Genomic DNA, 13,369 nt, shown 5'->3' with positions numbered 1-13,369 from the left:
CCAGTGGGTTATGAAATGTATTGGCCACCAGCTCCTTTTAATTTAATTGCAAATACTGAATATTTGCGGACAAGTGGTACGCAAGTAAGAAGTCGACTTAAGAATGATATGGATATAGCTCCGGCTCGCATGACTAGAAAATATAGTGTTTGTAAGGAGACAGGTCACACAAAGGCACGATGTCCTACTCGATTTTAAATATTTTGTCTATGTTTTTAAGGTTAATGTATTTTTATTGTCTTGTTATTAATATTATGATATATCTTTTATATTTATTTGTTGACATGAATTTAATTTGTCTTGCTGCATTTTAAATATTGTAAATATAATATCTTTATATTATTATTATAGTAATGATTTGACCTAACATAAAAAATATTGATTTGACCTATGACATAAAGAAAATATAAATCGTGCAAACTTGTTCAAACATAAATAAAAAAGTAAGAATCTCATTACTTTGTTCAAACTTGCACGAAACAACAAAATTTACACATTTCAAAATTCGAATCTTCAGCCTTTTAGAATAAAGGTGCATAAAAATTATTCTTCTGAATCCGAATCTTCTACATCTTCATTTTCAAAATCTTACTCATTTTGATAGTGACTGCCTATTCCACATCTAGTTGATTTGTGTAGCCTAGATGTTCTCCGAGGTGGATTTTGTCTATTAAGAACTAAATTTTGTGAAGCCCCAGCATTAAATCTTGAATCATCGGACACAGTTACCTATGATACAATACAATATAATATAATCAAATAAACATGCAATAAAATTAAATTTTTTTTATAAAAAGTTAAAAAAATTCTATGAAAATTATTATACTTACATTCGAAAAATTCAATCTTCCACCAAATGGAGAATTATGTATAGGAAATTCACGCATACCATGTTGAATACCATATTGAGATCCACTAAATTGCGCAAAACCAGATATTGGAACCTGTGGAGTTACAAAACCAACTGATTGCTGACTAGAAAAATTAATATTAGTGTTAGATGGCCCTGTGGAAAAATCAAACGTGGGATAATAAGGCTCGGGAGTCGCCATATTAGTGTTAGAGGGCCCTGCAGAAAAATCAATTGTTTCACCAGCGATCCTTCTACCTCGACGTGCACCCTCTCTCTGGTGTTGTTTGTCGTGATCGGCGAGATACTTGTACTGGTGGTGGTTCATCGTATTGAGTGGGAGGATTGTAATCAGGATCAAAGCTCAATCGCGTTCCCTGGAAGGCCGCATTCATTGACTCCATTGAAATACAAGCGATTTCCTCTGCATACTGTCTCACTTCATTAAATTGGTTTTCATCATTTTCAATCATCCGAGCTCGACGATACTGTATTTCATGACCCCTGGCCTATAATGAATAAACAAATATTAATAACAAAAATTATTCAAGATTGACATAATAATTTAAAATTTACATAATATACATACTAATGCCTCATGTCTTCCTGCCATGTGTTGATACCCCTTTTCGTACAACATGTTGTGGATTTCTAATGACCATGCGGGTATGCCTCATGTACCAACGAAAGTAATTTGTTTGATCACTTACAAATGGAGGTCGAAATATACGATTTTGACGTTGTTCCCATAAATATTGTGTGTAGTTAAATGCATCTATATCTTCTTGTTTTATTTTGGATCGTTTATCACGCTTAAAATGATGTTCGGAAAATTGGGTACACGATCCAGGAATATGTTGTAAATAACCGAACTGTCTCACAACACGATCAACTATGTGCCACTCACGATAAATTCCATAAATCAGTGGCACCTGTGCCATCCAGACACGTTGTCCCGACCGACACCACTCAGGCAATCCATTAATAACATCTTCCGAATAAGGTTGCCAAATAAACTATAAAAAATAATTAAGTAAGATAATTATAAAAACAACATTGGCAGAAAAATGAAAAAAATATGTACGTGAAAATGAACAATCTTACAAAATATTTTTTTTTGTCCTTTGTGTCATAAGATATTTTACTTTTAAGGACCTAACAAGAATCTATGTATATGTCATTTTATTCACATAATTTTCTTGGGTAGTGAAACATAAGTGCCTTATTTAAAGATTCTACCAAACATATTTTTATTTAAAATGAAATAAAATATGAATAGTTTAAAATACTAATAATATTAAATACCTGTTCATCAGTTAGATTATCTAGTACATCCCTAATCACACCAATTACAGTTCGTGCCTCATTTTGATGATTTCTACATCGCGTACATTTACGTGCAAGCGCAGTTGAAGCCTCAAGTTGATTGGTCCTTAGAGGCTTTGGCAATGATTGCAGGGGAATAATTCTTTCCCATGTCCAAATCTACAATAAATAAATTCACCATTACTTATAACGCACTTAAATTTAAAAGTGCATATTACTAGTATATGAAAAATATTTAATTAAAAAATATGTATAACTGCACTAAAGAGAGAAATTCACAAACTTCATTTGATTTTTTCATTGATGCACGGCATAAACAATTATACAAATATGATAATGCGGCTGCTCTCCATGCTTGAGTTGACATTAAATCTAAATTTCTCATGTCAATCAAAATGTCCAAATTAATCTTATTTATTAAATTTATCTGAAAATATTGATCCACCACATAACCATAATAAATATAATCTAAATCTTTGTTGCACTTCATGCTCAGTTGAGTGATCATTAATACCATCCAAACCTTCAATATAATCAATCAATTTATATGTTAACAATCTACTAACACCAGAAAACAACTAGTATCGGGTAACCATCCTGTTAATTTAAATATCATTTCTTGTCTACCTATAATCCCTAAAGAATCAGCTCCATTTAAAATTATAGGACTACCATCTACTACCATTCCGAATAAAATTTCAATATCTTGTAAAGTTATGGTAGCCTCGCCAGTTCGCATGTGAAAAGTATGAGTTTCTGGACACCACCTTTCAATTAAAGCAGAAATTAATCCGGAGTCATACGGCACACATCCTACATCAAGAATTCCTTTAAATCTACAGTTTTCAAAATATTGACGGATGCGAGAATGTAATGGATGATATTTTATATGTTGCCAAAATTCAATATCATCACGACGCGTATATAAGCAAGACCTCTCTTCTTTTATGCTACCATTCCAAATTCCTTCGAAACGATGATGGACTTGAATTTTTAATACATCATGCTCTATTGGACCAGGATGTACGTATACATTTGACAGATGCATATCTATACACAAAAAATAAAAAGAAATATTAACATTTATATAAGTATCAAAAGATTGAATATATCAACAATATCATATAAAAGTATAAAATTAATTAAATAAATTAAAAATAAAATAAATTCAAACTTACCTTATAAAGAAAAGGCTTTTAACAACTTTAGAAAATTAGAAAAATAGAAAGGCTTTTAAGATTGTTGGAAAATTGAAAAACTACAATGCAATATGAATGAGCAATTCATCAATTTATAACAAAGTAAAAATGTTGACACTATTTGCACGTGAATTGTATTCAATCAAATTATAATAAAACAAAAACTACACTATTTGCATGTGAATTCAATCAATCCATATCAAAATAAAAATTACACTATTTGCATGTGAATATTCAGTCAATTTATAAAAATTACACTGTTTACATGTGAAACACAATTCAATCAATTCATAACAAAATAAAAATGTAATATATGACTGACACTATTTGCATGTGAATTGACACAATTTTTTAATAATGCATGTGAATTTTTTTTAAAAGTTTGAATATTTTTGTAAGAATTTGACATGTCACCTTTTTTTTTAAAGTTGACATGTGATTATCTTCAAATTGTTTTTTTTTAAAAATAAAAATATAACTATTTTAATTTTTTATTCAATAAAATTTAATTATTTGAATTTAGAATTCTATTTGAACTCAAAATCATTTAAATTTAAATTCAATATAAAATCTTTTTTAGAAAGAAAATATTTGTGTTACCTTACTTATTCTTAATTTTTTAAAAATAATGTATATTTTCTTATAAGCTATATATTTGAATTTCAAAAAATATTATAAAAATTTTATTTTTTTATAAAATCGCTGCTTTAAATTTTTTTTTTATGAAAATCGCTGCCTAGGCAGCTATTTCCATATTAATTTTTTTTTTAATAAAATCGCTGAGCGATTTACATATTTTAAAATTTTTTTTTTTAGCGATTTACATATTTAAAGTTTTTTTTTCTATAAAATCGATGCGTAGGAAGCGATTTAATTTTTTTTTTAGGCAGCGATTTTCATATTTTAATTTTTTTTTGTTATTTTTAATTTTTTTTTTTAAATCGCTTCCTAGGTAGCGATTTCATTTTTTTTTAAAAAAAAATTCACATTTTGCAAAATCGCTGCAGAGATAGCAATTTTGATTTTTCCAGTGGAGTAAGTCGTTGTTGATGCAGCGATTTTGCCGTTTTGGTTAATATAAAATTTTATATACCGTTTTGAAATTTTTGTTAATATTTTGTACCTTTTAGGCTCCGGACTCTTAACTTTGTCATGTTGATATATACTTGTTCATAAAATGATTTATATATACTCTTACTGTTATATAAATTGTTCATATTCAGAGAGACGAACTCAGGATTTGAAAATAGGTGCACCACTAAAAGTAACTTAAGCATAATGCTATATATATCCTTGCCGATATATAAATTGCTTACCTTCACGTGTCAAAGTGAAAAAAAACAATTTTAATTTTATTACTATGATCACTAAAGTGTATTTATGAGATTTGCTTCCCATCATGGGGAGTTTCAAAGGAAACAAAACAATAACCAAGATTTAACTAGCAATCCAATTATACTAACATATACGAGACTCGATATGCTAATACATATACTAGAATAAACTACATATTCTTTTGTTGACGATTATCATGAACCAACAAATTATCCAAATAACGAGTACCCATAAATTCCATCATCATGAAGAATCTCAGAACGTCCTCAGGTGTTTGATATGCAAATGAATCAACTTGAACACTGTTTTCAGAACCCAATTTAAGCTCCCTTATGCTTTCCAGCTTCTCTGCTCTATCAAGCAATATCACAGGATTATCATTACCATTAGTTATCTTACTCAAATTTCCAATTATTTTGTCGTCACACGACCTGTTTTGTTTCTCTCTAGACTCTGTCTCTATTTCACTAACCGTATCAGTATAAATTTTGGAGATTTCCTTTCCACCTGCATAAAAAAGAAACATTACGTTACCTAACAATGAATTTAAACATACGATACAATCAAGATGGATAGAAGTTTTAAATTATTTGAGATGGAGCAAACCAGGAATTAATATGTTGGCTGCTTCTTTGAAGGCATAAAATGAAGCATTTTTGACGAATTTTGCTGTAAAATGAACGATTTTAGCACGACCTTCACCATCACCAATGCAATGACAGACATTCATCACCTTTTCTTTGCCGGAAGTAATGAAATCCCAAATTCCCGTCTTGTCTTCCATCCCCCGGAAGAGTAGATCGGAATTATATGAAGTACCCATTTGGCACTCTAACAGCTTCAAGGAAAATTTCAACTTTATACTACTACAAGGCCACAATATACTCTCCGTCTCAAATTATTTGTGTTTTTTTGGTTAAAAAAATTAATGAATTATTCAAGACATAACATATAAATAGCATAATACTTAAGGTCCGTTTAGAAAGGCACGTTTATGTATTATTCAAATCTATACAATGACATAATTTTAAGTATTTTCTTTTACTTTTAGAAATAGTATGAGACGAATTCATACTATTGAAAATAAAGAGGTAACTTGAATTTAACTATGAAATTTTACTTCAATTATACGTTCCGTTGTCCATGATCAGAAACTAGCAAAGAGTCGAGATAACGAGTGCCCATAAATTCCATCATCATGAAGAATCTCAAGACATCTTCAGGTGTTTGATGTGTAAATGAATCAACATGAACTCCATTTTCAGAACCCAACTTCAGCATCTCTGCCGCGACATTACCAGTGGCATTATTTTTCGACTCACTTTCTATTTCACGAACTGTTTCAGCGAAAATTTTGGCAAATGCCCTCCCACCTGCGTAAACACATGAAAATTAAAGTTGATCATACTGACCAAATCTCTGTTTGTTTTCACCTAAACATTATATTACATTTCTCTAGAGGTTTTGTTTGAATAATTCGTAATCATTCATTGCTTTTAACTTCTATACACTAACGATGTAAAGAATTTAATACCATTGACGCGTTTTTTTAATGTTGTAACATAACATTTAACCATTTGACCTCTAACACCATATATGAATCAGCTTGTGTTTTCAGCTAGAGCGGAGTAGTGTTTTTCGCCTCTACACAGTATTGAACACGTAAATATTATGGTTTTCAATCCACATCATTAATTACTAGGCCATACACAACTACACTTTTTAAACGATGAGTAAAAAAGTTGAGCATCGGAAAATGAGAGAGGAGCTAACCAGGAATTAAGATGTTGGCTGCTTCCTTGAATGCATAAAGTGAAGCATTTTTGACGAAATTTGCACTGAAATAAACCATCTTAGCACGACCTTCATCCTCCGCCATATACGCTCCAAGTTTTTCGAGGCCTTTAACTCTAACAATTTCGTCCATCTTTCTAACAGCCTCCATGCTGTAACTGTAAGAAATTTCACATACCTTCTTCATGGTTTCTTTGCCGAAATTCATCAAGCTCCAAATTTCCATTTCCCCGCGCCTCACGGAACAGTTTACAAGTTCGATAGAATTCAATAACTTTACAGATTCCTGTTTTCCCTTCATCAACTCTCAAACTGATCTGCTTCTCAGAAAATTGCTGCATTAGTTAGTATTATTAATCAGGTAGGCACAATACCTAACTATTTCTGAACTTTTAATTAATGCCTAATTTTTTTATAGTTTTAATTTGGCTATGTAGATAGATAGCCATTAAACAAAATATAAATATTTTGTGGGCTTCTCGATGATATCGTAGTATTAGCCTTATTCATATATACAATATGTAAAGAGTAGAGTCAATTTCATCAAATCTATTTTATATTTCAATTTTTCTGTTCTTTACATCACCAAAACGCTAATTGAAAATCACAAATCCAACAGAAAAAATCGAATACAAAACTACCACATCTCTAAGAGCTAGTGAATTTGGTAACTGCCTTAGTACCCTCAGAGACGGCGTGCTTAGCCAATTCACCGGGAAGTACCAATCGGACAGCGGTTTGAATCTCCCGAGAAGTGATGGTAGGCTTTTTGTTGTACCTAGCAAGCCTAGAAGATTCCTGAGCGAGCTTCTCAAAGATATCGTTGATGAAGCTGTTCATGATTCCCATAGCCTTGCTTGAAATACCTATATCTGGATGAACCTGCTTCAACACCTTGAAGATGTAGATCTTGTAAGTCTCGATTGATTTCTTCGACCTTTTCTTCTTCTTGTCTCCGGCAGCAGCGGCTCCGCCGTCCTTGGGTAGCTTCTTGCCGGCCTTTGATTTCTCAGCGGCGGCAGCAGGAGCCTTCTCAGCTGCTGGCTTCTTCTCTGCCTTTGGTGCCATTGAAGGGAGATTTCGGAAATTAGTAAGAAATTGGAGGGCTTTTGAGTTTGAATGGTGTGAAGTGAAAGGGATGAAGAGACTTGTTATATGTTAGCTTAGGCTTGCTGTTCATTGGTTACTTTTGAATGACGCGGATCGTAAGTTTAAGCCGTTCGATGTTACAGTCAATCAACGGTGTAGATTAATGTTGAACTCCTTCCAAATTACTCTATATTTTCCATATTTACACTTATTTGAACAATATTTTCATTATTCTGAAAAGTAATATAATAATTTATTTTTCTAAAAAATATCGAATTTCATTTAAGGAAAGAATAAACATAAAAAAATAAATATTCATTTTATTTTTTGAACAATTAAAAAATATAGTTAATATAGAATAAAAAAATTATTTTTTTGCTTATATTGTTACCGACAATTTTTATAAAAGTAACTTGTACTTCGTAATAGTAATTTATTAAGAACTTAAGATCAAACTATGCTAATTGGAAATTTTGACATGTCATTTTACTTAACAATTAAATAAATTTTAGTATGTTTAAAATTAAGTGTACATAAAACGAAAATAAATCTCACAGAATTAAATCCACATGTGAATCTCAAAGCATTTTATATATACACTTCCCATAGTTGTCAATGTTCTAAGATGAGCTTTGAGAGTTACTTTGCAATTTCTCGTATCATATAAAATGACTCGGCTCATGCCATCGAGCAAAAGCCTTTTAAAACAAAGGTTATATCGAATAAGGGTAATATCTGAGACCATACAATTCTTAAGGGGTCAGTGTGATATTTTTCTAACTTCAATCATTTTCTTTTTTACTCTAGAGAATCTCCGGTTTTCTAGAAACCCGAAATATTCTGGATTGTTCGATACGGTCCGCTACTACGTTCTCTGGACGCAAAAGATTTTCCGATCGGCAACCGGAGGCGGCAGAGAATTTCAATTGCCGTCGTTTAGGTATTTATCTCGTATTCTGAAATTCCGTTTTGCTTTATCTTGTTAAACTTCTGATATATATACTTATGTAATTTCTAGCCGAACTGGTGCAACGCATGGAGCGTAGTTAGGTGTTATAAAGTTCAATTCCCTTTGCCTATCTAGGTATTTGTTAGGGATTTCAACTTAGAGCCTGTTTGACCTAGCATTTCTCTTGTGAGGTTCTGGTTTTATCATTGCTTAAATATGTCCTTTTATCTATAGGTGGTTCAATCATCAATGGATCGTTCCTATCAAGTTAATCATAGTTGTGCCCTAAATCCTCCCAAAGACGGCCTCCCTAGCACCCAGTCTTCTAATGATGCACTTAGGCAGATGGGATCTGAAGGGAAAATGGGAGCAGTTCATGAAGAAATGAAGAGAGTGAGTAGACTTCCACCAAGCAGTACATATGCAACTCATCGGATGCGCGTCCTTAACAAAATCCTGCAACTTCTGTCCATTCAGGTACATGGTGCATACATTCAATGGGCTAGGGGGAGATTATGCATGTTTAGGATATATGGTCATTGTGATCTCTTTTGCTCGTGTTTTATAGTTGTGTATTTTAGTGTTCTACGAATAAGTAGCTATGGGAAAAGGAGACCTTTTTAAACATCCTACTCGAGCACACAACATGTCATGCTTGAGGTCTCATTACTACAATGCTACATTATACAGGGATAAATTCAGTGATCACAGCCTGTTATTGTTTATCTGAAGGGTCTCAAGCATTTGATATATTGCTATTGACTTTGTAGCATGTGGAAGATGACTTCTATTGCTATCCTAGAGGGCTGAGTGACTCTGTATGGGGAAAATGCAAGCCATTTACTTTCTCAATGTGTTCCATGCATAAATGTCACCTTATGTTGTAAGATTGTTGGCATTAGGCTCTTCTTATAATTTTGGGTATATTCAAGGAAATAGCGAGAGATATTCCTGTATGAATTCTGGTCTGTATCAGTTGTATGACATTAACAGTTACTAGCTTGATGTTGTGTGTTTAAAAGAATAGTATGACTAGGAATTGGCCTCATATTTAGAGATTTAGGAATCCTCTTGATCATTTGAAACAGATTGGCCTATTACAGATTTCCTCTTCCTATAACATGCTCTGGTAAAGTATATAGCCCCTTCTGCTCCTATTGGAGAAGAATGGTTCGGTTGAAATTCATACCACACGCAATCTGTATATCTTCTTGTGGCTGTTTTCCCCTCTCTGCCCCGTGAAAGTTTTGGCACATTGTCTGATCATTAGTCGGTCTAGTCATCTAATTTGGTGATTATACAATTCCAGGCTACTTATTTATAGAGTAATTATTGGAGAAGCTGTGATAAAATTGTTTTGATGTTTGCTGGTCTAGCATGCTTTGTTTCGCCATCATGATTAGTATAAGAGCAAGTTTGTTTTTAGGAAGGAGAAGAACTACAGCTCTACAATCACTTCGCTACTACTTGCTAGGGGATGTTGTATTGTTTATAAGTGCATCATAGATTTCTTATGACTTTGAGTTAATTGTTAAGCATTTGAATTGAGGGTTTTATGTTTTCATTGTCTCACATTATATGCAGAGAACCACTTCACAGGATGAGGAGTTGGAATTGCTGTTTTCTGGGCTCTCTCTTGGATGATAAGAAGCGAAGGTCATATTTTCAGCCGTTGGTTTATTAGATACGCAGTGGATCATTTATGTTGCTCACTTCGTCTTTGGTCTTCAGCTGCATCTTCGCAAACCGTTTCTTTTTGATGTAGAGATGATGTTCTGAATATTAAATAAGTTATACTTGTTATATAATAGGTCTAGAATTAAACCTGTTATCTCAATTATGTGGTGGATAATCTTGCTGTCAAAGTTAGTTGATTTCACCTTGAACTCTTGCATTCCAGGTGAATCAATGCTCCATTCTGGCTCTTCATGAGTACAATCTTTTGATGACGTTTTAGCTAAAGGATCCTTCAATTTACAGATTTTTGTTTTGGCTCGCGTTGATATTTGGTTCCTCTGCTTGAGTGTGTTTATTTTCCTCGTGTTTTGTTTTGTATATATTCTTCTTGGGGGCGTGACTAGAATTGTGTAATGATCCCGAGCAGATTCGAATTAACAATGTTTTTTGAAACAATTTTTGATTACATTGGTAACTGAATTGAACTACAAACTAAGCTAATAATGAAAATAACAGAAAATGGGGAAGTCGAATAGTAGCTTCATAGCTCAATACATTTATATATTGATGTGGTTTTCAATTTCTATAAGTGGATTCTGGACGGTCCTAACACAGTTCACACATAAATATTTGTATTTCATGTTGAAAATATTGTGTTTAGTTGAATCCGTAGAATATGGACCAGCTCACGGGAGCCTTCTCAAAACTATTTGCCCATTGAATTCCAAAATGTTTAATAACCACACAGTACTGCAACAACAAATGTTTTGCATTCTCTGCCTTTGCTGAACACAGAAAGTATCTGTTCTAAAGTTCAAATCCTCTCTTTGTTATCTTTCGGGTAAGTAAGCTTCATGCACAACTATCCAGCTGAAACAAATTACGTTGGTTGCAGCTTTGATCTTTTCCCGTGGCCAGGAGTAAACAATATTTCCAGCCTTTGCCAAAACATATGGAAACTTTTAGTAGTAAATATTACTCTTGTAATTCCCATGACATTATTATTCCATCTGATTCAATCCATTCAGTCTCTGCAATCTCTTCTGTTCTAGTTTGTCTAATAGTCAAGCAGCTGAGTTCCTGAATAACATAAGTTAGTAAGCTGATAGCTTTTAATACAGCTTAATGTCTCGGGCTTACTCTTTCACGTGTGACACTTGACAATTTGCTCACACTCTCGCGATACTTGCTTATATCAAGTTAGCCTAAAACTTTGGGAATCGCTAATAGAACACAAGAGGATTGCTAGGAAAGATTGTATTGTAGAGAACTTTGATTTTTGCCTGTGTACATGTATAGTTATATTGAGAGTATCTATTGCAACATGAACAGAAAAACTACTACGCATAACAAAAAAGCTTCAGAATGATACCTAATAAAGAGCATAAAATAAAGTAACAATCTCAACTAGAGATAAATACAGAAAAACATAACTTTAAAGATTAAACATAGGAGGGATTCAAGCCACGATCAACGACCACCACTGGTGCATTCACGGGCAAAGTAACTATCCTCACCACATTTGTAGCAACCACTGCCACGACCACCACCATCGGAGTATTTACCACCTTCGCCGCCTTCACTCTATCTACATTCCCTAGCAAAGCGACAAGACTTGCTGGTGAGAATGGTCACTTTGGCCATGAATGTACTAGTGGTGGTTGTTGATCATGGCTTGAATCCCTCTTATGCTTTTATCTTTTAAATTGTTATGTTTTTCGGCATTTATCTCTAGTTGAGATGGTTGCTTTATTTTCTACTCTTTATTAGTATCATTTTGAAGCTTTTTAGTAATGGGGAGCCGTATTTTTATATGTATGGCAATCAGAGGCGTATCCAGAATTTTAGAAGGATGTGTGCACTATTACGAAAAAATGTATCTAAGATATAAATTAGATCGATTTGACCTTTAAGTTCTTAATAAAGAACCGTTAAATTTTTAAATTATAGGTCCAACATACATAATACACCTAGTTTTAAACTTTAATATACACATGATTAATTATATTAAAATTTAGAGTGCTATTTTTTAATTAGAAATTCCTGATATAGCACACGAGAAAATTTTGAAAGATTAAAGCAAAAACACAAAACATAAAATGATTGAAATGCCAAAAGTGTTACCGATAACCATTTGGAGGAGTGTTACCAAAAAATAAGATAGATATAAGTTTATATATTTGCTTAGAGAGGTGCACCCAATCATCATTGTATCATTATATGCTACTTTAAACGTGGATTCACACCTCTATATTTAATTATCTTTTGAAAAATATAACACTACTATATTTGATCCAAAAAGGGGAGCATGAGTTCACGTGAACCCACAGAACCGCATCTAGATATGCCTCTGGTGACAATGGATACTCTATGTACAACTATACAATATTTTTAAAACAAAAAATCAAAGTTTTCTACAATAAAATTTTTCCTAGCAAGTCTTGTGTTCTCACTTCCACTCTCTTAGCAATTCCTAGAGTTTTAGACTAACTTTGGCATAACAAGATTGTGAGCAAATTGTCAAGTGCCTAACATGTGCTTAGTATAAGAGCCTGTTTGGCTCAGCTTAAAAGCTGGTCAAACTGACTTAAAAGCTGATTTTTGACTTATTTAACTGTTTGACAATACTCAAAATAACTTATTTTAAGTTAAAAAAAACTTATTTTAAGCCAATAGTTAAAAGTTGGGGTAGGGGTGCTTTTTTTTTTTTCCAGCTTATAAGCTGTTTTAAGTTGACCACATTTTTACCTTTTTGCCCTTAATATTTTTATACAATCTCCAAATTATCCACATAACCCTAACATCTCTTTCTTCTATTTTTCCCTTTTCACGTGTGGATGATGGACAATTACTATTACTAATGAATAAAAATAAAATAAATCTTAAATCTTTCAAGTGATCTATTCAAATTATATATTATTAAAATGTAAAATAAGTTGCACATATAACTTAAACAAAAATTTACATTCCTCTTATAAATAATTTGTGATAATTAAGAAATATGTGAATGATAGACAATTATTATTATCTATGGATGAAACTAAAATGAAATCTTAAATCGTTCTTTGATCTATTCAAATTATATATCTTTAAAATCTATAATTAGTTTATATTCCTCTTATAAATAATTTGTGATGAGAAAGAAATATG

General features: G+C 32.4%; 4 protein-coding genes and 2 pseudogenes across 6 annotated transcripts; 2 read left to right on the top strand and 4 right to left on the bottom strand.

The window, feature by feature from the left end:
* The window catches only part of LOC114075216, a 1,325-nt pseudogene extending 795 nt beyond the window's left edge, over positions 1-530 (top strand).
* LOC107006847 lies at positions 433-1,853 on the bottom strand (annotated as a pseudogene).
* Positions 1,854-4,706: 2,853 nt separating this feature from the next.
* On the bottom strand, positions 4,707-5,675 carry LOC107005197. Its single transcript, XM_027913711.1, has 2 exons — positions 5,317-5,675; positions 4,707-5,217 (listed from the first exon to the last, which is right to left on the bottom strand). Exons 1-2 carry the CDS (start codon positions 5,531-5,533, stop codon positions 4,880-4,882), a joined length of 555 nt encoding a protein of 184 aa, XP_027769512.1. The 5' UTR covers positions 5,534-5,675; the 3' UTR covers positions 4,707-4,879.
* Positions 5,441-6,942, bottom strand: LOC107005196. 2 transcript variants are annotated; one of them, XM_027913710.1, is made up of 3 exons: positions 6,484-6,942; positions 5,831-6,083; positions 5,441-5,548 (listed from the first exon to the last, which is right to left on the bottom strand). In XM_027913710.1, the coding sequence occupies exons 1-2, from the start codon at positions 6,803-6,805 to the stop codon at positions 5,836-5,838; spliced, it is 570 nt and encodes a 189-aa protein (XP_027769511.1). In that variant the 5' UTR covers positions 6,806-6,942; the 3' UTR covers positions 5,441-5,548; positions 5,831-5,835. The 2 variants fall into 2 exon arrangements, with proteins under 2 accessions (XP_027769511.1, XP_015059211.1); XM_015203725.2 differs by lacking the exon at positions 5,441-5,548 and having other exon boundaries at positions 5,684-6,083.
* A 100-nt stretch (positions 6,943-7,042) lies between these two features.
* On the bottom strand, positions 7,043-7,614 carry LOC107005198 (histone H2B-like). Its single transcript, XM_015203727.1, has one exon. The coding sequence runs from the start codon at positions 7,570-7,572 to the stop codon at positions 7,153-7,155; it is 420 nt and encodes a 139-aa protein (XP_015059213.1). The 5' UTR covers positions 7,573-7,614; the 3' UTR covers positions 7,043-7,152.
* LOC107005199 lies at positions 7,605-10,545 on the top strand. 2 transcript variants are annotated; one of them, XM_015203728.2, is made up of 4 exons: positions 7,605-7,709; positions 8,401-8,533; positions 8,777-9,019; positions 10,127-10,545. In XM_015203728.2, exons 3-4 carry the CDS (start codon positions 8,792-8,794, stop codon positions 10,184-10,186), a joined length of 288 nt encoding a protein of 95 aa, XP_015059214.1. In that variant the 5' UTR covers positions 7,605-7,709; positions 8,401-8,533; positions 8,777-8,791; the 3' UTR covers positions 10,187-10,545. The 2 variants fall into 2 exon arrangements, with proteins under 2 accessions (XP_015059214.1, XP_015059215.1); XM_015203729.2 differs by lacking the exon at positions 7,605-7,709 and adding an exon at positions 8,612-8,677 and having other exon boundaries at positions 8,344-8,533.
* Positions 10,546-13,369: the final 2,824 nt, after the last annotated feature.

This window comes from Solanum pennellii, chromosome 12 (genome assembly GCF_001406875.1).
Source record: "Solanum pennellii chromosome 12, SPENNV200".
NCBI lineage: Eukaryota > Viridiplantae > Streptophyta > Magnoliopsida > Solanales > Solanaceae > Solanum > Solanum pennellii.
Note: the sequence above shows the minus strand (reverse complement) of the source record. Positions and strands in the feature narration are given on the sequence as shown.